The sequence below is a fragment of the Salvelinus fontinalis genome, chromosome 34 (genome assembly GCF_029448725.1).
Source record: "Salvelinus fontinalis isolate EN_2023a chromosome 34, ASM2944872v1, whole genome shotgun sequence".
Taxonomy (NCBI): domain Eukaryota; kingdom Metazoa; phylum Chordata; class Actinopteri; order Salmoniformes; family Salmonidae; genus Salvelinus; species Salvelinus fontinalis.
This window is the reverse complement of record NC_074698.1, coordinates 14,169,998-14,191,640: the sequence shown is the minus strand read 5'-3', so window position 1 is coordinate 14,191,640 and position 21,643 is coordinate 14,169,998. Positions and strand designations below refer to the sequence as shown.

The following is a 21,643-nucleotide window of genomic DNA, read 5'->3' as shown; positions in this document are numbered from 1 at the left end:
AACATTTTATCATTGCATTAGCTACTTATTTCACATTTTGTAATAGACTTACATTTGCCAATTAGGTTATTGATGCAAAGTAACTGACGAATCTATTAACATTAGCCTATTGATATGGAGCCATTACTTTATCTACCTTTATCTATCTAGCTGTATAATAATGTGAATTCTGAATTGGTCCATGAATGTAAGCCTCAGCATGTGTGAAGGAGAGAGAGAAATTAGAGAGAGATGGGAGGGGCGTGAGGTACCAAATTGTATGTTGAGCGTCCGGAGCAGGTTCGCTTGACCCTGATTAGTGAAAATTCATGAAAGTAGATTAACCGCACTGAGAGGGATGAGTGAATTCCGATTGCTATCGTAACTTTAGGATTAATTTATTGACTTTTAATTGACGCTTTCGCGGTGTTTGTGGTGTAATATGTGACAAGGGGGAAGCAGGAGCTTACATCTACGGAAGGTATTGTCTTGTATACTTTTAATCTAACATATTTACCTGCCTAATAATTCATAATACAACACACAACCAGGTTGTTACAGAAGCCATAGTATTCGAGTGGATTATTGCAATAGGGTATAAAATGTTTTTGATTTATAAACTAATTTGTAATTTGCCACTGTTTGTAAATTCGTTTGTATGCGATGTGCATGCTGAATATGATGTTGTGCATTCTATTCTAATTGGATCATTTTCTAAACTTTCATTAACTCAAACAACTGTGTATTTATTACATTGGCATAACTGTTGCATTTGCGCTTTGGCTGCTGTCAGATGCTTGTGTAATGTTTCAGGAATTTTTTATTAATTATCTATATGTATACAAAATCTTCCAACGTTTCCTTATTTGGTTCACGCAATTATTGCGTTTCTTTCGAGTAACTTCCTGGGGCCAGGAATGAGTCATAGAATATTTCTGTATAGATTTACTGTGAAACATTGCTTTGTCTGTTATCAAGCAAATGCTTAGGCCTACAAAAAAGCCACAACAGAATGGAATACATTTATAATAATGACAATCTGCATAGCATTATGTTAATGCTACTTCATAGAAGCTTCAATATCAACTCAAATGACTGAATGTCAATTCTTGTTTACACAAAGTACTTTTGTCCAGTGATTGGTATCTGTTGGCACCTCCATGCAGCATAGACACTAATCCCTTCACTCAACCAGTTTCACAGATACAGATTGACACTTTCCATAAGAGATTAAATGCACAATGAACAAACAATAGAACTGCATCTACCAATAACAGTGAGGAGGTCTCACCCTTATCTTTTCCCTATGCATGAGAAGGCAATGCAGGTGGTAAGAAGAGTGAGGGATTGTTATGTCACAAGTGGGAAAATAAAAGGTACAGAATGCCAGCTGAGGACACCAGGCGCCTTCGTGGCCACAGGAAAGTGCCACAGTACCAGTACAAGCTAAGGGAGAATTCACTTTCTCTAGGAGACACAGTGTAGTTAGTCAGAACATGACCATACAGACATGAAGATTGAATGTGGCTTTCATTTCCATTAGAATGAGGGATGAGGGGAAATGGGTGAGGGAAAAGAAGCTTTGACAGAAAGATGGAGTCAGAGCATCTCTTGCCAGGGATGCATTTTGTGTCTGTATAACACTATGATGTAGATGGAAGTAAGTGGAAAGCTGAGGAGTTGAAAAAAGGCAGGAGAGAGAGAGAGAGAGAGAGAGAGAGAGAGAGAGAGAGAGAGAGAGAGAGAGAGAGGATGGAAGAGAGTATAGTGACTGAGGAGAGAAAATAAAAGTGAAAGAGAGCATTATGGTCAAAGCAACAAAAAAGTGTCAGGGGGCTTTTGGAAGGAAAGTGGGCAGCTGGAATATGAAGACAGTGAACGGTTCAGGATACAATGCTGCTGGTTTTTCCTGTCTGAAAAGAGGTGAAGAAGAATAGACAATTATCCATCACTAATGTAAGACACGATAAAGGCAAATGTGATGGCAGATAAATGTTTCTATGTGTATGACATGTTTGATCTCAGGAGCACTCAGTGTAATAGCTTTAACCGTGCACTCTGTAGACTTCCATTCCTCAGTTAATTAGACTGATGGTGAGATTGCTTTGTGCAGAGACTCCATTGAGTAGGAAGAAAAGCCACAAGGCATTAGACTAGAAAGTGGGAACAAAGGGGAGAAGAGCGAGATATGCTAACTTCTGTGAGACATTTTCCATCTGCTCTGCTCGGGCATTGTAACTTTTATCCACTTATCCGCCCACACGCAGTGCTGCTCAACTCAACTAAGTAGTGATACATTTCTGCAACCGTTTTAACAGCTGGTGAGATGACATTAAGACTGACTTTGTTCTGTTTTTTTGTTTTTCTATCTATTTCCCCCTCCTCTTATTCCTACTGTATCACTCCATTCTAGTCCTCTAAAGACCTCTTCCTGTTTCAAACCCCCTTCATCCTCCCTTCTTCCCCCTCCCCCGTGTACCGTTCCGCTTTTCACCCTGTCTTTTTTTTGTGACCTCTCCATCATCCATCCACCATCTTCTATTTTGTTCCAATCTTGTTCCCTGTAACTCCTGTATCCTGCTGTGGATACTCTCTACCAATTGTGTGTGTTACATCTATTGTATGTCTGTGTCGGTGAGAAACCCGCCACAGCGGCGGCGATCTCTGGGTCCCGTTTCGCCAAAACGCATCTACAGAAACCTGTCGGTCAGGCTGAGGGGCGGAGAGTCCTCTTTTTCCGGAGAGACAGACATGCCGAAACATTCATGCAAGGCAACTCACACAGTAAGACATCCTGAGAGAACGTGCATTTTGTATCCATTTTGGGTGTTTTATCTTTGAGAATTGTCTTATATTGTTGTTCCATACTATCATCTAAAGTAACATTTTCTCCCTGCATTTTTCTGCCATGCCCATGACGATGTACCCTCTTACCCTGTATCCCTCCATGTGCCTGTTTCTCACTCAATCCCCCTCTCCTTCCCCTGTGTTAGTATAAGAACCTGTGGGAGGCAGTGGAGAATGAGGACACCCTGGCGGTGCAAAGCCTGCTATTCAGGGACAGAGTGTGTGGCGGAGGAGGAGGACGGGATAAAGAGAAGAAAGAGAAGGACTGGGAAAGAGAGAGGGAGAAAGGTGTAAACAGAGTGAGTGAGCAGGGCCTGGTACCTCTGGACGTGGCTGCTCTAACCCAGAACTCCCCTCTGCTGCACGTGTTGACAAAGGCAGGAGCCAGACACAACCCCTTCTGTGAGTCTTACACAGTGATGTAGATTGAATCAGTGCAATCAAGAGATGGTCAAGTAACAGTTGTACACATTTTACACGAACAATGGATCATCCAGTACATTAAGACATTATTATTTTGGGGGTAGTGACTACTATTGAGGGATGTTTAAATGTAATGTTTACAGATATAATTCCTGTTACCCTTTCCCTATCTTGTTCCCACACTGTGTAAACAATGCAAAACCTTTTTGTTATCTCTCCCTCCCACTCTCTATCCCTCCCTCCCTCCCTCCCTCCCTTTCTCTCAGTGTGTCTTCCAGCGGAGTGGTTGTGCAAGCTGGATGCCCTGGTGATGTTGGCCGACAGGCAGGTGGAGGACAGGAGGGAGGAGCTACTGGGTGGAGCAGGGGCGGGGCCACATGTGCAGACCAACATACGGAGGCAGCTCCACCTCTGGACTCTGCGGCAGCAGCTGTACTGCAGGATGAGGGAGAGCTTCCACCGCACAGGTCAGAGGCTAGGGGTCAGGGGTGATGAAGGACAAGTATGATGCACTGAAGCCAGTCTCATTGATTTGTTTATGTTATGTACTTTTGGCTCCAAGTCTGTGTTTACTGTCTGCATGTCTCTCCATCTCTCTGTGTCCTCTAGACCTCCCTGGCCCTCCAAGTAGTGTTTCACTGTTTGTGACCAGTGCCTCTTCCCTGTTTGTGTCCATTCGAGAGCCAACCGGTATCGCCACTGGATTGATCACACGCTACAGAGGTGGGGTTCTACTACTTCAACTCTAACATTGGCTCTAATCACTATTGCAATTACCACTCAGTCCTCAATATCATAGATACATCCGTGTCTCTCTTCCTGTCACCTCCTACAGTGGAATGGAGCACCTCTGCCAACTTCAAGAGCATACTTGGCTCAGCCCAGGTGATCGACACTAAGACCCCAGTCCACAGCATCACAGGACTCACGACAGTAAGACACACACGAACGCGGTCACATCTCCTGAACCAGGACACCCTGAGGCTAGGAGGCACTTAACCTCAACTCTCTCAGTTACCTGCAGAAATGAACAACTACGATGTAAAGTTATTTGCCCTGGTCTGCCTGTTCGTAAGGTTAAGTCATGATGATAATGTATTGGTCTCTTAGGGAATGCACTACTTTGTGAGAGTGACCGCCTACAATGTGAAGGGATGGGGCCCGGCTCAGAGCTCCAGCCCAGTCAGTGCTGCCCCCTCCAGTGAGTAAATGGAACTGCAGACAGCCAGACAAAATACCTTTCTGATATTCTATATTATCATCAATGCTCTGCGTAGAAGTTGACCCTAATCACAGATCAAGAATCAGCTCCCCAAATACCAACCTCAGCCATTTGAAGAAAACAGCTGACCTTGGATCATATGACTCCACAATGAATATAAGTGAACGCTGGTGGGCTGTGTCTCCCTCTGCAGGCTGGAGGGAGTGTATGGGAGTGAAAAGTCCAAGCAGGAACAAGGAGGCTCTAGCCAGGAGACTGTTGGAGCAGACCAGAGAGCCACACTACAAGGGATACTGTATAGGTAGTGTACTTATTGAACCATAACGTAGATACAGCATCTCAGTTCCGCCTCTCATACAAGGGGAATGAATATACTATTCAAATGATTTGTGTAAGATAAACATCCTTGTACATTCAATACCTGTATAATACATGAGAAAGTAAACAGTATCAGTCACACAAAATAATACTCTGGCTCTTTCACATGGTCCTCTAGTCTGTATGTCTCATTCCTTTGTCCTGTGGCTCATAGAGAGCTCCAAGCCCCAGAGCCCCAGTAAGCGCCTCTCTATGTCTCGCAGCCTGAAGCTGCTGTTCCAGTCAGCCACCAAGTTTGTCCGTCTCCTACAGAGGTGAGATAGCAATGCTCCTCACCCAACAACTCTGTATCTCTGCCACTAACATCTCCCATGGTTACATTTAGAGAAAGATCCCACGCTGTCTCTGTTCCCTCAGTACATCCCCTACTCTTCAAACAAGTGTTTCAGTCCCTTTCTGCCCTCCCTTTATTGCACCTACCTCTCTATTCATTTTCTTCTGTCTTCCCTCGTTAGGATGAACCTCATCTGTTCTTCCTCTTTGTCTCATTGTTAGGGGTGTATACCTGGCAACTGTGTTCTACAAAAAGGAAAACATCCTGGTCACAGCAGATGACCAGCTCCCATTGGTGGAGATCCAGTGCTGCTCCACCTCCATCTCTCAGGACTTCCTTTGGTTTGCCAAGGTTAGCAGTCAATCTAATTGAATACATTGGTAGGTATACCTGTTTGTAATATATGTTCCAAAGTTACATTGTCTATTTTCTATCTTTCTATCCCTCTCTCTTTTTCTTACAGTTGTCCTGTGCGTGGCAACAGGTGCCCTGGCTCCAGCAGGCCCTCTCCTCCGCTCTCTCCTCCTCTTCATCACTACTTCAGAACAGGCACAATATCTTGCAGGCTGTAGCACAACTACAGGTGAAAAAAAGGATAATGTACACTGATAGGTCACTGTACATGGCCTTCTCATCAATCAAGCACCTAGCAAAGATGAAGAGACAACATTTTCTGTGAGCTTTCTCTTTCACTGCCTGTTTCTCATTTGCTTTCCTTTTCACTGTTTTTATTCAAATATTTCATACTTTTCTCCCTCTCTCCTTCCCTGCCTCTCTCTGCAGTCCTCTCTGGGGACAGTAGACTTGGGGCAGTTGTACTATGAGCCTCTGAAGGACAGGCAGGGTAATGTCCTGCTAGTGACAGTGAAGGATTGTGCGGCCCACACAAAACCCCCGGACCTCCCTCTCCACTGGGTCCCCCTGGCCTGGCTGGAGAAGAACCGGAGCAGGACTCCTCTACTCCCAGAGCCTACTGCCATGGACACCCTCACAGAGCAGCTCAAGGTGACCCTCCTGGCTGGGACACTGTGTGCTCGTGTTTATATACAGTAGTAAGGCTTCTTATTGTGGTAATACAACAATGCTTTTCTCTGTGTCCCTCACCAGGAGAAGCTGTCCTTCCACAGACGCAGTGTCCAGTGGGCCCAGCCTGGCCTGTACGTGGGCATCTTGAAGCTGTGCAGCACAGTGGAGCAGATCAGGGTTCTAGTGCCCCAGAGGCTGCCCAACCTGCTAAGCCACGCCAGAATGCGCCACAATCCCCATGTGTCCCGGTAACACAGCTAACATACAGCTAACTACGACTGAGCTTACCACTGAGTTCAGTATGCACTGCCATGTACAGACTGACTTTTAAACTGTTCTGACCTGGTATAGCTGATGATGAAATGGAATACTGTATAATACTTAGAATGAAGTGTGTCCTCAATGTTTTTCTAGTGTTAAGGATTACTGACAGGTCAAATGAGATCATTGCTAATGATAGTTCCTTGTGATGTGTCTTGGGCTGCATTTTTGTTTTAGCGATGAATGGGTGTGGTTACAAAGCCACAACATGTTAACAGCCAATGAGGACACAGAGGGTGAGGATCAGACCTCGATGGACAGCTCTGGGCTGGGGGAGTTTGTGAGGTCACTCAGAGCTGCTGTCACTCTCTTGTTGACAAAGCTCAACATCCCCCTCTACAGGGTAACCATGGTTTCACTTACTCTCCAACTCACATGCTTTTAGATCTCATTTAAATGTTATACTGTATCATGTGATACACCTCTCTTACCTCCTCTTGTCTTCTCTCTCTCTATTCTTTTATTTTTTATTTTTCTCTCTCTCGATGTTCTTCACCTCTTGTCCTCATCCTCTGATCATCACTTATTTCTCCCTGCTCTCCTCTCCTACAGGCATATCAGTATGGTGTGTACACTCGGGAGCTGCTGCAGTTTGGGGATAAGATGTCCATGCTGCTCCTGCTGCCCCCCAGTGAAGACTTCAGTTCTAGCTACTGGCCCTTAGTGGGCACCAAGGAACCAGGCCTCACAATGCCACTGCAGATCTTTGAGCTGGGTATGTATTGGTGCCAGGGTTGGGTTTAAGTTTCAAGTATTTATTGTCACGCGCACAAGTACAGTGAAATGCCTTTCTTGTTTGCTCTTTCCCAACAATGCAGTAATCAATATCAGTAGTACTATAAAAAAGTAATAAAAAGTAAAGTAGAACAAAAACACAGAAATAGAAATAAGAAGAATACGAGAAAGTAAGTAAGCTATATACAGGATCAGTTCCAGGGTCAGTGACAATACCTTATTTACAATGTGCAGGGATACTGGAGTGGGAGGGTTAGATATGTATAGGAGTAAGGTGACTAGGCATCGGGATATATGATAAACAGAGTAGCAGCAGTGTATTTGATGATTGTATGTGAGTGTGTGTGCGCGTGTGTAGAGTTAGTATGAATGTATGTGTGTGTTATGTGCGTGTGTGCTTGCCTTACGTAGAGAGAACAGTCTATGGGGTGGCTGGAGTCTTTAACACTTTTCTGGGCCTTCCTTTCACACCGCCTGATATAGAGGTCCTGGGTGGCAGGTAGCTCAGCCCCAGTGATGTCCTGGGCTGTCCACACCACCCTTTGTAGTGCCATGTGATCGATGTCAGTGCAGTTGCCATACCAAGCAGTGATGCAGCCAGTCAAGATGCTCTCAATGGTGCAGCTGTAGAACGTTTTGATGATTTCAACCTCCTGAGGAGCAAGAGGCTCTGTCGTGCCTTTTTCACGACTGTTTGTGTGTGTGAACCATTTTAAGTCCTTAGTGATTTGGACACCGGGGAACTTAAAGATCTCGACCTGCTACACTGCAGCCCTGTCTCGATGTGGATGAGGCTGTGCTCGCCCCCTTTTCCTGTAGTCCACGATTAGCTCCTTGGTCTTATTGACGTTGAGGGAAAGGTTCATGGACAACATAGAGAATATAAGATGTCATGCCATTTATGTTTTTGCTCAGAGTAAACGGTCAGTGGTGGTGAGCTTAGATTTTTCTCTTTATTTTCTGTCTAATCCTCACGTCTCACAGTGCACTTCTGGACGTACGAGCAAGACTTCCTGTCTCAGTACTGTCAGGTCTGGGTTCGGTTGGAGCTGGACGCCCATCTGTCCCAGCAGGCTTTGCGAGAAGCGCTGGACACGAAGGAGGTGCAGGAGGCCAGAGACCGTCTTGGTCACATCACTCAGCTCTCACAGGTAGACTACCCATAGAGAGTAATGAAATAGATATCAAAGGGGGACAGTATGCTTGTATGAGAGGGAATGAGCCCCCTTACCTCTCTGTCCCTTTGCCCTGTTTAGAGTCTTGAGGTGGTGTGGCGTGAGGCCCGGTGGATCATGGATGTCCTGCAGTGTGTCCGCTCTAAACAGTGGGTGGGGGCGGTGCCTCTGGGCCTGGTCATGGGAGGAGACCCACCTGCCTGCCCAGACGATGAGGAGGATGACAGGCCTATCACCAGAGTCTGGCCCCAGCGCATACTCTCTCAAAAGAAAATATCAGGTGACTTGTTAATGTAGTAGATATAGTAAATTCATTATTCACTGTCTTTGATTGGAGCATTAAAGAGCAGGCAGGGGTGAGAAGAAAATTGTTTTATATTGTGATGCACTTAATTCCTTAGTTTGATATTCAGTCCCTTCCTTTGTCTGTTTGATGTAACTAACTCTCCTTTCTGTTGGCCCTCTCCTCTTACTGCCTCTAGAGAGCATTACCTGTACTGTTACAGACATTGGTGTCAGCAGTGGGATCTCTGAGCCAATATGTATCCCGGGGGTCCATGAAAAGGCTGTGGGTTTAATTGAGGGGGCTAGCAAAGGGGGGTACCCCGTGGACCTCAGTGCCCAACAGCCGGTTGTGGCGTTCAACAGCCTGTACCAGTCAGGGGTTGGATTCGACAGTGTGGCCCAATCAGAAGTGGCAGATCATGACATTGTGAACCTGCCAGCTGCCTACAGTGGAGAACTGGAATATCCTCACAGTTTTGTCAGGGATGTGATCCCGCCTCTACCAGAGCTGGACATCATCTTCCCCACACTGAGTCTGATAGATGAAGAGAGGGAGGAGGACCCTGTACCTGGGAGGATGGATATGCTTGACAGTTTAAGTCTTGGAGTCGGTGAAAGCGAGGCTTTCTTTGGACTCAACTCTGACTTGATGAATGGACCTAAGGGTTGCTCTCTCTCTGATGTGCATCATGATACGAACTCACTGACAGCAGGTCTTAGTTTAGGAGACAGAACCTGTGCAGATACACTGTTCTCAGGTCATTTAGATGGGCTGGCCACATCTGCCCCTCTTCCCATTGTGAGGACCACACCTGCCCAGAGCTGGGATTTACCTACAGAGGACACTATGATACATGCTGGCAACAGGGGGGGCAGCATGCCAGCCAGGAGCCAGGTTGAGTGGGTGAACTCCTCTAACCAGGCATCCTGATGTATCCAGATATTATTTTAACTGAACGTTACACCAAAATACATTGCACTTACTCATCGTGCCTCTCGAAGAATTTGACAACCAATTCTCAACAAATTCTTAATATACTTTCAGTGCCTTTAAGCGAGTGTGGCAAACGGTGGGATATTCATGGTTGTTTTCTCATCACATTATCTTACTCTCTGTAGTTGTTCCAGTGGTGATATAAAGGGCATGTCTCCAAGAGGCCCGCTAGACATGTTCTGTGCTTCTGTACGCGAGATGTCTCCCTGTTGCAACTTGTATTAAACTGAATTGATGTATGATTGTCTATATCCACAACTGCTATTCTCTTTTGTTCAATGTAAAATACTCTTTACCATATTATACTCTATTAACCTGTTGCCCTTTTGTCCTTTTAACACACAACTAGGCTAGCTAGTCTACAGTAAAATCAGTTGAATGGTTTATCTTTATGAAATTACCAAATAAAATTATTTTCAGCTGTATTTGTGTTGTTCCACATTTTATTTCTAAGACAAAAGTTAGTTGTCTTTTCTTACATGATCCTTTTCAGAAACATGTGTGTATTTGAGAAGCTTACACAGGCCAAATGGGTATTAAGGTGAGGATATGTATGAGGATATCAATTCAAAGTGCCAATATTAAAGGTCCAATGTAGTTTTTTTTAATCTCAATATCAAATAATTTCTGGGTAACAATTAAGTACCTTACTTTGATTTTTTCAATTAAAATAGTCAAAAAATAAACAAAATAATCCCCAACTGCAGGACTATACACTGAGTGTACAAAACATTAAGAACACCTGCTCTTTCCATGACATACTGACCAGCTGAATCCAGGTGAAAGCTATGATCCATATTTGAGGTCACTTGTTAAATCCACTTCAATCAGTGTAGGTGATGGGGAGGAGACAGGTTACAGAAGGATATTTAACCCTTGAGACAATTGAGACATGAATTGTGTATTTGTGCCATTCAGAGGGGAATGGGAAATTCAAAAAATGTAAGTGCCTTTGAACTGGTTAGGGTAATAGGAACCAGGCCACCAGCTTGTGTCAAGAACTGCAACCCTGCTGGTTTTTAACACTCAGCAGTTTCCTGTGTGTATCAATAGTTTCCCGTGTTTGTCAAGGATAGTCCACCACCCAAAGGACATCCAGCCAACTTAACACAACTGTGAGAAGCATTGGAGACAACATGGGCCAGCATCCCTGTGGAACGCTTTCAACCCCTTGTAGAGTCCATGCCCCGATTAATTGAGGCTGTTCTGGAGTAGGCCAACAGTTCCCTTGAAGTGCCATAGGCCTATTTGAAGTCCCCATCTTGTGACTGTTGAATTTGTATAGTGCCTCACAATCATTACACACAACATCGCCGGCACTGGTATCATCCTCTTTTACCACTTCACCAAATCTTTACAAAAGGTTACTTTTCTCTTGTTCTCCCTTCTCTTCATTTCACAGCTTTTCTTTTATTGAATTAAACTCTGACATTGTCCCTTTTGCCTCCATGGATCAACTTTCAAATGTGCTGCCTGTTCCCTATGTAAGGGCTGTCTCTCTCCTCATCCTCGGATGAGGAGAGGAGAGAAGGATCAGTGGACCAAAATGCAGTATTAGGGAAATAAGCCATCTCTTTATTGAAACGACGGCAACACGAAAAACAAAACACTTTCAAAAATACAAAACAAGAAAACGACGTAGACGAAACCTGAACATAAACTTACATAACTAAACGTAAAACTTACGGACAGGAAACAGACTACATCAAAATAAACGAACAGCCAAACAGTCCCGTATGGTACATACATTCGACGACACAGGAGACAAACAGTGAGAACACCCTACCTAAATATGACTCTTAATTAGAGGAGAACGCAAAACACCTGCCTCTAATTAAGAGCCATACCAGGCAACCAAAACCAACATAGAAACAGATAACATAGACTGCCCACCCAAAACACATGCCCTGACCTAAACACATACAAAAAACAACATAAAACAGGTCAGGACCGTTACACCCTAAAGCATTTGGCGATTGGCGTGTAGGCTATTGGGCGCGCACACTGTTAGGCCCTAAAAAATCAATGTAGCCTATAGATATAAATAGCAAAATAATTATACATTTATGGATTTTTTAAGGTACTGTTTTCTCTTTATTCAAACCGCCTAAATCTGCCCGCCCTACAGATATAACCTCACATGGTTTCTATGTGTTTGATGCGATTCCATTTGTTCCGTTATTATGAGCCATCCTCCCATCAGCAGCCCCCACTGGAGTCAACCCGCGAAGTACTAGTATGCGTATTTACAGTTTGGCACAGTGCAATTATTTATGACATGTTTATAACCTTAACATCAAAACAGAAACAGTTATGTCACTGATCTTACCTTGTGCTTTGGGGTGGGTGAGCTTCCTGTTTGAAGCTTGCTCTGCCCCCCACTATGATCTCACATAAATTAAGTGATGTGATTTTGGTTTCTCTGCAAGTGCCTAGTAATAATAGTTTAGTAATAATAGTTTTGTCAGACCAAGAAATAAACACGTCAGGACAAAGCTGTTCCAGTTTATATGACGTCCCACACTTTCCGAATTCACCCTATATGCGAATATCAAAAGGTAAGCATGAATGGCAAATTGACAGTGTAAGATCAAAGAACTGACCACAGGTAGGTTTACAGTGTCAGTTAATCAGCGCAGATTGTCTGGTCGCGTGTGCGCATTATCACAATGACATCATGGTCTGACTTTGCAGCATTGCATCGTAGATACCGCATGTAAACGGGTGAAAGGAAAAAGGACATGGATACAAATATATTTAATTTCTCAATAAAAAAGACTATCATAAGAATGAGGAAGCGCTGGTAATATACGCAAGTAACGCAACCGAAGACAGGACCCTCTTATTTCAGTGCATATTAAGGTATTCCACGGATAATCCATAGTTGCAGCCGTGTTCGCCATGGCTAACTCGTGTGGGACAGTGGAGATGGCGTCATTGGAATGTGCTGCCTCGAATCTGGGTGAGAGACTATTGAAACAGTAATAGCCTACTGTTGTTGTTGCTAGCTGGTAAATTTTCTATTGCGCATCAAAAAAGATGGCATTTGTATAGCTTTTTTTTTTTTTATAGCTTCCACCGAAAATGAACAGCAGCACTCAGAAATCTGTAATGTAGGCTAACTACATTTCTCAGCCCCCAACCATTATAAATATAATCGACCTGCATATTATATGGGTGATAATAGGAAAACAGAAGGCCTATGTCAGATAGTAATTTCAAGGTAGGTTACACTTTTAGATTGGTTAGGTCAGTATAAATTACTGTAATTTGTGTCACAGCATGTGAAGCATCACCGGAGCCTGACAGTGGGGCGCTGAGGATGGTACTGGTGGGGAAGACAGGCGCAGGGAGAAGCTCTTCTGGTAACACCATCCTAGGGAGGCAGGCATTCCGGGTGGACATCTCTTCATGTTCTGTAACTGGTCAGTGTGACAGACAGAGTGGAGCTGTGGCTGGGAGGAACCTCACTGTGGTCGACACCCCAGGGTTCTTCGACACGCGCCTCTCCCCTCAGGAGGTGACAGCTGAGGCAGGCCGCTGTGTGGTGCTGTCCGCCCCTGGCCCCCACTCCTTCCTGGTGACCCTTCAGCCTGGCAGGTTCACTCAGGAGGAGCGGGATGCCCTGGAGTGGGTCAAGGCCACTTTTGGACCAGGAGCCCTCAGATACACAGTAGTACTGTTCACCTGGGGTGACCAGCTTCAGGGAAAAAGCATGGAAGACTTCCTGAAGGAGAGCCAGGAGCTCCAGGAGTTTGTGAGTAGATGTCAGGGGGGCTACCATGTCTTTAACAACAGCAACAAGATAACAGACTGCACTCAGGTCACAGAGCTCCTGGAGAAGATAGACAAGATGGTGACGCAGAACGGAGGTGGCTGTTACACCAACCTGATGTACCAGGAGGCAGAGAGAGCCATCAGAGAAGTGCAGGAAGGAATTCTGGGAGAGAGAAGGATAACTCCATTGAAGCAGGATGAGGATGGGGTGAAGACAGGGCCAGAGCCTCAGGGACCAGAGGCAGAGAGAATGAGAAGGAGGGAAGAGGAGGAGAGGAGAAGAGAGGAAGAGGCAGCCAGAAAGAAGGCAGAGAAGTTGTTCTGGTGTGAGCTGGTGTCTGCCTTGGGGAAGGGGGCGGCAGAGGGAGCTGGAGTAACAAGCAAAGGGAAAGGGAAAGCAGTGAAAAAGGTTAAGGCGATAGAGAGGGCAGCAGCTTTGGCTACCACACCGCTGTCAATCACATCAGCTGCCAAAGTGGTGGGAGGAGCTGTGAGAGAGGGAAGTAAAGTGCTTTACAAACACCGCAAAACTCTCCTACACTGACGGGGACTTTTAATATCCACTATTATTCACTGTATGGTGCTGGGTTATCAGGTAGAAGATGAGGGTCTTAAATAACCAGTACATTTTTTCTGTCTCTGAAGTGCAAATTAGTTTTACACACTTATTTATCACTCAACTCTGTTCCCTGAAAAATCATCACAATGACTTCACAAGGCAGGCTTGCTAAAGAGCGCAGATGCACATTCTTCCATTGTCAGTCATAGTTGATGAAGCTATTATTGCACGAACACATGGAGGTAAATGATCAGAAAGTTAATAAGATTTGATAGAATGCAAATGCAGTGTAATACCACTGTAATGGAACTGCAACCATCATCCTTAATAGAAGGCCAGCCCTGACAGTTGAGGAAGTGATTCTATTTGTCCAGGCTGTCATAGTGCCACGGGAGTAAACAGGCATTGGTTATTGAATACTCAATAGAAAAGTAAAGTGTGCTGTGAATTTTTGAATGGTGTGAATCACTTGTGTGTGGTTCTGAGTGGTGTGAATCAATTGTGTGTGGTTTTGAGTGGTGTGGATCACTTGTGTGTGGTTCTGAGTGGTGTGGATCGCTTGTGTGTGTGGTTCTGAGTGGTGTGGATCACTTGTGTGTGTGGTTCTGAGTGGTGTGGATCACTTGTGTGTGTGGTTCTGAGTGGTGTGGATCACTTGTGTGTGGTTCTGAGTGGTGTGAATCACTTGTGTGTGTGGTTTTGAATGGTGTGGATCGCTAGTGTGAGTATGCAGGAGTAAACATCCTGGTGTGATGAAACAATTTAAAGTCATTAACACGAAGAACCTGATGAACCAGTAAATATACCTTTTACTGACCTGATTTACAAATGATGAAGGTTCTTTGTATTAAAATGTTGATCATTACAACATGGGCACCACAGTTGTAAAAGTTTGGCACACATATACAAATCTAGTAGTACCAAGATACCTAGTGTAAGTACCTTTCCATTTTGTTGAAGCGTTAATCTGCCTTTGCCATTGTAATCCTGGTCCAAAACTGTTGTCAATAAATGTTGAGATATGAATGAACTATAGTTAGTGAGAAATAACTGTTGATGCCTCGTCAAATACAAAATATATTTTGTTTGAACTGTGACATCACAAAAATGTGTATTCGTTTTGCTTAATGAAATGCATAAATATTAAAGGAAATGAAATGACTGGAAGAAATCAAAGTACAGCATACAACATATTTGAGAAGAATCTTGGTTCAGTCAAGAAGTGAACAGATATAAGAGTTACATACATGACAGTGCGTTCTGTATGGCATCTCCATGGACTTATTTTCATAAAGGGAAGAACATAGCAGAACTCTTGACAAGGATGGCAAATATCACCCATAGCAGCCCAAATACAAGACTCCCAATGAACTCTACTTTGTGAAACAATGTAAGCCTTGAAGGTTGGTCACTGTTATATGTAGAAATTGTGAAAAGACAGGAAAGCAGAACAAATGTCTCATATATATACAATGTTTACACCATTCTGATGTAATAAGACATTCAAATATGCCATTTACTAGAAAAGTAAAATTAAGGCACAAACTCCATTGGACTAATTCAAGCGGGACAATATCTGCCTCCATGAAAAAAAGAATAAAATAAAAATTCCCACAGTATTCAATTTACTCAATTCCCATTAACATTCAGTTCCACACACTCATCCACAAAAACATAGGACAACGTTCTTTGGTCCTTTTAGTCGAGGGAAAAGCACACCAACAAACACACCAGGTACCAACAACACGACGGTTGCCCACTGGGTACAGTATATACCCCCCAGGGTATACAGGGGGTACTGTGAGACTGCAGACTGTAGTCCATTAATAAGTATGATTGGAGGGCAGAGGTGCTTTCAGAGGTGCTGCTCAACTGTCGCTTAAAACAGCACTGACTCTCTTTAGATGGGCATGGGCAGGGACATCTTACCACTTCCTCTGAGCACTGGAGAGGGACAAAGGCAAAGAGGGAAAGGTAAATGGGATGAAATATGTGCTAGAAATATAATACAAAGTCAAAATCCCTCCCTGGCTCATACTTACCCCTGGTAATATAAAGGTAGAAGAAGTCACAGTAGAAAATCGTCTGCACCACACCGGACACCACAGCAATCTGGTCAAAAAAGCCCTCGGTGTGGTAGCGCCACACCCAGTTGGCCAGGTACAGGGCTCGGTAGAGACCCAGGAAGAACAGGTAGTGGGTGGTGATGGATTCTGCCTCGCCGGTTTTGGTGATCATGAAGAGCTGGGGCAAGATGGCCACTGACTCCAGGTAGATGGAGAAGGTCCACAGGATCTGTGCACCAAAGATATGCATTCAATCAAGTATGAGGTCTGACATGCTCATGTACAAACACATCAAGTATGAGGTCTGACATGCTCATGTACAAACACATCAAGTATGAGGTCTGACATGCTCATGTACAAACACATCAAGTATGAGGTCTGACATGCTCATGTACAAACACATCAAGTATGAGGTCTGACATGCTCATGTACAAACACATCAAGTATGAGGTCTGACATGCTCATGTACAAACACATCAAGTATGAGGTCTGACATGCTCATGTACAAACACATCAAGTATGAGGTCTGACATGCTCATGTACAAACACATCAAGTATGAGGTCTGACATGCTCATCTACCAACACATCAAGTATGAGGTCTGACATGCTCATATACCAACACATCAAGTATGAGGTCTGACATGCTCATGTACAAACACAGCAAGTATGAGGTCTGACATGCTCATCTACCAACACATCAAGTATGAGGTCTGACATGCTCATGTACCAACACATCAAGTATGAGGTCTGACATGCTCATGTACCAACACATCAAGTATGAGGTCTGACATGCTCATCTACCAACACATCAAGTATGAGGTCTGACATGCTCATGTACCAACACATCAAGTATGAGGTCTGACATGCTCATCTACCAACACATCAAGTATGAGGTCTGACATGCTCATGTACCAACACATCAAGTATGAGGTCTGACATGCTCATCTACCAACACATCAAGTATGAGGTCTGACATGCTCATGTACCAACACATCAAGTATGAGGTCTGACATGCTCATGTACCAACACATCAAGTATGAGGTCTGACATGCTCATGTAGTTTAGTAGTAGATTAGTAGCCCCTCATTTACATTATCTATACCATGATGTGATAGAATAGCTAATTAAATGATATAGGTAACTAACAAAATAAAGGAAATGCTTGAGTAAATGAGGGATACAAAGTATATTGAAAGCTGGTGCTATTAAACCATCTCCTCATGCTTAGGGTCATGTATAAAAATGCCCAGTTGCCCATTATTTTGGCTATCATGGCTAGAGGAGCTCTCAAGGACTTGAGAAGAGGATTCCCTAAGGGGGGTTTAAAGGGTGTGTGTGTCTCAGTCACCAGATCTCAACACAATTGCACACTAATGAGAGATTCTGAAGCGGCGCCTGAGAATCATTTTCCACCACCATCGACAAAACACCAAATGGAAGAATTTATTGTGGAAGAATGTCGTCGCATCCCTCCAATAGAGTTCCAGACACTTGTAGAATCTATGCCAAGGTGCATTTAAGCAGTTCTGGCGGCTCGTGGCCCAACGCCCTGTTAAGACACTTTATGTTGGTGTTTACTTTATTTTGTCAGTTACCTGTATGTTCAGTAAGTATTGAACCTGGCACATTTACCTCCAGTGGGGCAAATGCATAGTTTTCCAGGAAGGAAAGCCCAGCCACAGGCACAAGCAGGAACTCAACACGGAATGAGTCACTCTCTGAGTCGAAGGTGCTCCTGAAGCGCATGTAGATCAGGTACACAGTGGCATATGCCAAAGCCAGGAAGACCACCTGAGCACACAAGACAGCAGGAAGGAGTTTAGGTTAGAACACAAATCATTGATTGGTTGGCTTCTTTGTATGATACTATCGTCTACCTCACCTTCATAACTGTGTTGTAGATGGAGATTACGCTAGTGAACAGGTCCAAGTATCTTGTAGTGAAGACTAACGCAAAAAGCACCTGAGACTTCCCAGAAATACCTGCAGAAACACACAACAGTCATTCATCTCACTGCAGGTAGCCTAGTGGTTAGAGCGTTGAGCCAGTAACTGAAAGGTTGCTAGATCGAATCCCTGAGCTGACAAGGTAAACAATCTGGCGTTCTGCCCCTGAACAAGGCAGTTAACCCACTGTTCCTAGGCTGTCACTGTAAATAAGAATTTGTTCTTAATTGACTTGCCTAGTTAAATCAAATGTAATTTAAAAATATGCAACAATTTCATTTCATGACCTGGGGATGGCAAAACATCATCAATGCGGATTTCTGAGGTAGAAAGCAGACCAGGGTGCGACCACCAAAGCAAATATGGTTTGACTGAACTCTTTGCCACGTAACATTCTTGTGCGTCGAAGTGGACTAGTCAACCACAAAATATTGCAATGTAATGTAACCAATTATAATCGAGGCTCGTTGTTACATTGTTGCAACAAAGTAACAAATTAACTGTTGAGTGCTCCATGAGTGCTACATGATGTGAGCGTTGCAGACCAGTACTAGGAGTGTGAGGTCAACTTCCCAATTGAGATGGACATATGCATTCATTTTCCCTGTGCCAGCTTGCCTGGCTACCACGGATGTTAGTTTCTTCTCAGAAATGAAGTATTCCTATTTAGCGAACATAGAGCAGCGGGATAATTCAATTTGAGTTGTCAGGCAATGTGTCCCCAAGTTTGTTTAACAGATATTAGGCATATGAATGAGCAAGTCAATAAATCAATAACAGCAAGACTTCCCTGTAAACAACTGCATATCAAATAATCCCACTGTCAACATACCAGCACAGGATTTGGACCTCCGTATCTTCATAAATAGAATGATGATAGCAACGAGATGTGACACGTCACCGGCTAGACGGAAGATATTCATAGTGCTGTTTTGGTATTCCAAAAAGAAAGAGCCGAAATATTGGTAAAAATCTGTAAGAATGAGGCCTCCAAGTAGTCTTCAGGCGAAGTCGAAACAATAACGTATGTGAAATGAGACTCCCCCCAAAAAGGCCCAAATAACTCAAATGTTCCCAAATGTTATGTCCTCTTGTTCTTTGGAAATCACTACAAATGCTCATAAACGTTTATTATAGATATTCTGCATAGGGATTCCTCTGCAGCACTGTCCGCAAAGGGCTGGGAAAGTTGGTCAGACCTGTAGCGGTGACGTGGCTGCCAGTTTCTGCAAAATCCGTATTGCCTCTGGCGCTCAAATTACAGCCAGACTGGGGCGTGAAAGCATGAGCATGTCACTGAAGTGGGCTGTCATTAAGAAATAGTCCGTATGTGACCTTCTTCAACAGCAGATGGAGACAAATAGCAGTAAGTACACAGTTCATTTTACAGGACTATCTCTCGATATAAAACGACATTATTATGTACTATTGGTTGTGGCCAATAACTCCCATCATTATCCATCCCCATAGACTCATGATTGTAGGCCTAAATGCTTGGGAAATTCATGTTTATATAAGGTACCCCATTCTGCTTCAATAAAAGTAGTTAATTCAATGAAGGTAGTTCATACTTTAAAGTGTTGGCTGCGGTTACCATTATGTTTTTGGCTTAATAGTCTTGTTCACCAGTTAAGAAGAAGCCTGGCATATAGTTTAGCCTACTGTATCCTAACTAAGGTTGCAAAGGGTCGGAAACCTTCGGGTAAATTTCAGAAATTTTCCCAGAAATTTTCCATGGGAAGTTACGCCCGGGAATTTTGCTTAAATTAATCAAAAAAAGTTAGCTTATAACAGTGAACCTTTTTTGTGGAATACACGTAAGGCAATTCTAGGTCTTGTGGCATATTTTGGTTAAACTATCCCCAATTCAATGGAATTGCAACCCTCTGCATGCACAGTGCATTCTTCCATCACATGTGCAGTGCACTCTTTCATCACATGTACAGCTGATTCTCAAGATCTTGCACACTAATGAGATGCTATTGAGCCCACACTACTACACTGTCTGAGCTAAGGACTACATGCTTTCTGGTAAGTTCGCATTACAATACTGGGTGGGGTGAATATATTTTATGACATACATGATTTTTTGTTAACTAGTAAGTAGTAGCCTACAGCAAAGTGTGTTTAAATCATGTTTAACTTGTTAACAAATTTTGCTAGTTATTTTTTTCTTCCATGTGGGTTTTAGCTTGCTTGAGCCTGCTAACTGAGGAGTGTTAATTCACCTGTTACCATACATGTTTCATTTTAAAAATGTATCTTAAAAAGGAGTTGTTTGATCTAACTGCTTTTCTCATCTTTACAGGAAAATGCCACGGGCACTATCTGATGTGTGGAGACATTTCACTGCAGCTAATGTAGAAGGAAAAGGTGTGTAAATTTGCAAATACTGTGCCAAATCATATGTGAAGAATGCAACAAAGATGCAGAATCATCTAGCCAAGTGCATAAAGTTCCCTCAGCGCTCACAACAAGCAACCCTTGACAAAAGTCCTTCTACTTCTATTCGAGGTGAAAATTATGAATAGGACACCTTATCGATAGCAACGGCTCATGGTCCTCCTGGAATCAGAAGTTTTTTTGACTCAATGGAGGAACGTAGTCAGAGAAATGCTGATGAATGTCTTGCTCAAGCTGTGTATGCAACTGGTTCACCTCTGATGCTCATAGGCAATGTGTATTGGAAGACATTTCTGAATGTTCTTCGCCCAGCATACACCCCTCCAACCAGACATGCTTTATCTACTCATTTGCTGGATGCAGAGTTCAACAGAGTTCAAGTGAAGGTCAAGCAAATCATAGAGAAAGCAGACTGTATTGCAATCATCTCTGATGGGTGGTCGAATGTTCTTGGGCAAGGAATAATTAACTACATTACAATACATTAACTATCTCCACCCCTCAACCAGTATTCTACAATAGCACAGACACAAGGGACAACAGACACACCGGTCTCTACATTGCAGATGAGCTGAAGGCAGTCATCAATGACCTTAGACAACAGGAGGTATTCCCACTGGTGACAGACAATGCTGCGAACATGAAGGCTGCTTGCTCTAAAGTGGAGGAGTCCTACCTTCACATCACAACCATTGGCTGTGCTGCTCATACATGGAATCTGATCCTCAAGGACATCATGGCACTGAAAACAATGGATACACTCTACAAGAGAGCCAAGGAAATGGTTAGGTATGTGAAGGGTCATCAAGTTATAGTAGCAATCTACCTCACCAAGCAAAGTGAGATGAATAAGAGCACCACATTGAAGCTGCACAGCAACACCCGTTGGGGTGGTGTTGTCATCATGTTTGACAGTCTCCTGGAGGGGAAGGAGTCTCCAAGAAATGGCCATATCACAGTCTGCCGATACAGACAGCCCCATCAAGAGGATCCTCCTGGATGATGTATTTTGGGAGAGAGTAGTAAGCAGCCTGAAACCTATAGCAGTAGCCATTGCACGGATTGAGGGAGACAATGCCATCCTGTCTGATGTTGCAGACTCTGCTTGCAGATGTAAGAGAAGAAATCCGTATTGCCCTGCCCACTTCACTGTTGCTCCAAGCAGATGAAACGGCAGTTCTGAAATACATCAAAAAGCGTGAAGAGTTTTGCCTGAAGCCCATACACATCG

At 43.7% G+C, this 21,643-nt stretch overlaps 3 protein-coding genes across 3 annotated transcripts; 2 read left to right on the top strand and 1 right to left on the bottom strand.

The window, feature by feature from the left end:
* Positions 1-72: 72 nt before the first annotated feature.
* LOC129833221 (ankyrin repeat and fibronectin type-III domain-containing protein 1-like) lies at positions 73-10,042 on the top strand. Its single transcript, XM_055897637.1, has 18 exons — positions 73-460; positions 2,393-2,763; positions 2,973-3,228; positions 3,516-3,716; positions 3,859-3,972; positions 4,085-4,182; positions 4,360-4,450; positions 4,665-4,772; positions 5,004-5,103; positions 5,345-5,474; positions 5,587-5,706; positions 5,907-6,128; positions 6,231-6,397; positions 6,648-6,813; positions 7,023-7,185; positions 8,190-8,356; positions 8,462-8,660; positions 8,863-10,042. Exons 2-18 carry the CDS (start codon positions 2,602-2,604, stop codon positions 9,594-9,596), a joined length of 3,198 nt encoding a protein of 1,065 aa, XP_055753612.1. The 5' UTR covers positions 73-460; positions 2,393-2,601; the 3' UTR covers positions 9,597-10,042.
* A 2,246-nt stretch (positions 10,043-12,288) lies between these two features.
* Positions 12,289-15,025, top strand: LOC129833219 (GTPase IMAP family member 7-like). The gene is made up of 2 exons (XM_055897635.1): positions 12,289-12,621; positions 12,941-15,025. Exons 1-2 carry the CDS (start codon positions 12,561-12,563, stop codon positions 13,978-13,980), a joined length of 1,101 nt encoding a protein of 366 aa, XP_055753610.1. The 5' UTR covers positions 12,289-12,560; the 3' UTR covers positions 13,981-15,025.
* Positions 14,787-21,254, bottom strand: LOC129833220 (ER lumen protein-retaining receptor 3-like). Its single transcript, XM_055897636.1, has 5 exons — positions 18,842-21,254; positions 17,945-18,045; positions 17,695-17,853; positions 16,038-16,290; positions 14,787-15,939 (listed from the first exon to the last, which is right to left on the bottom strand). The coding sequence occupies exons 1-5, from the start codon at positions 18,930-18,932 to the stop codon at positions 15,896-15,898; spliced, it is 648 nt and encodes a 215-aa protein (XP_055753611.1). The 5' UTR covers positions 18,933-21,254; the 3' UTR covers positions 14,787-15,895.
* Positions 21,255-21,643: the final 389 nt, after the last annotated feature.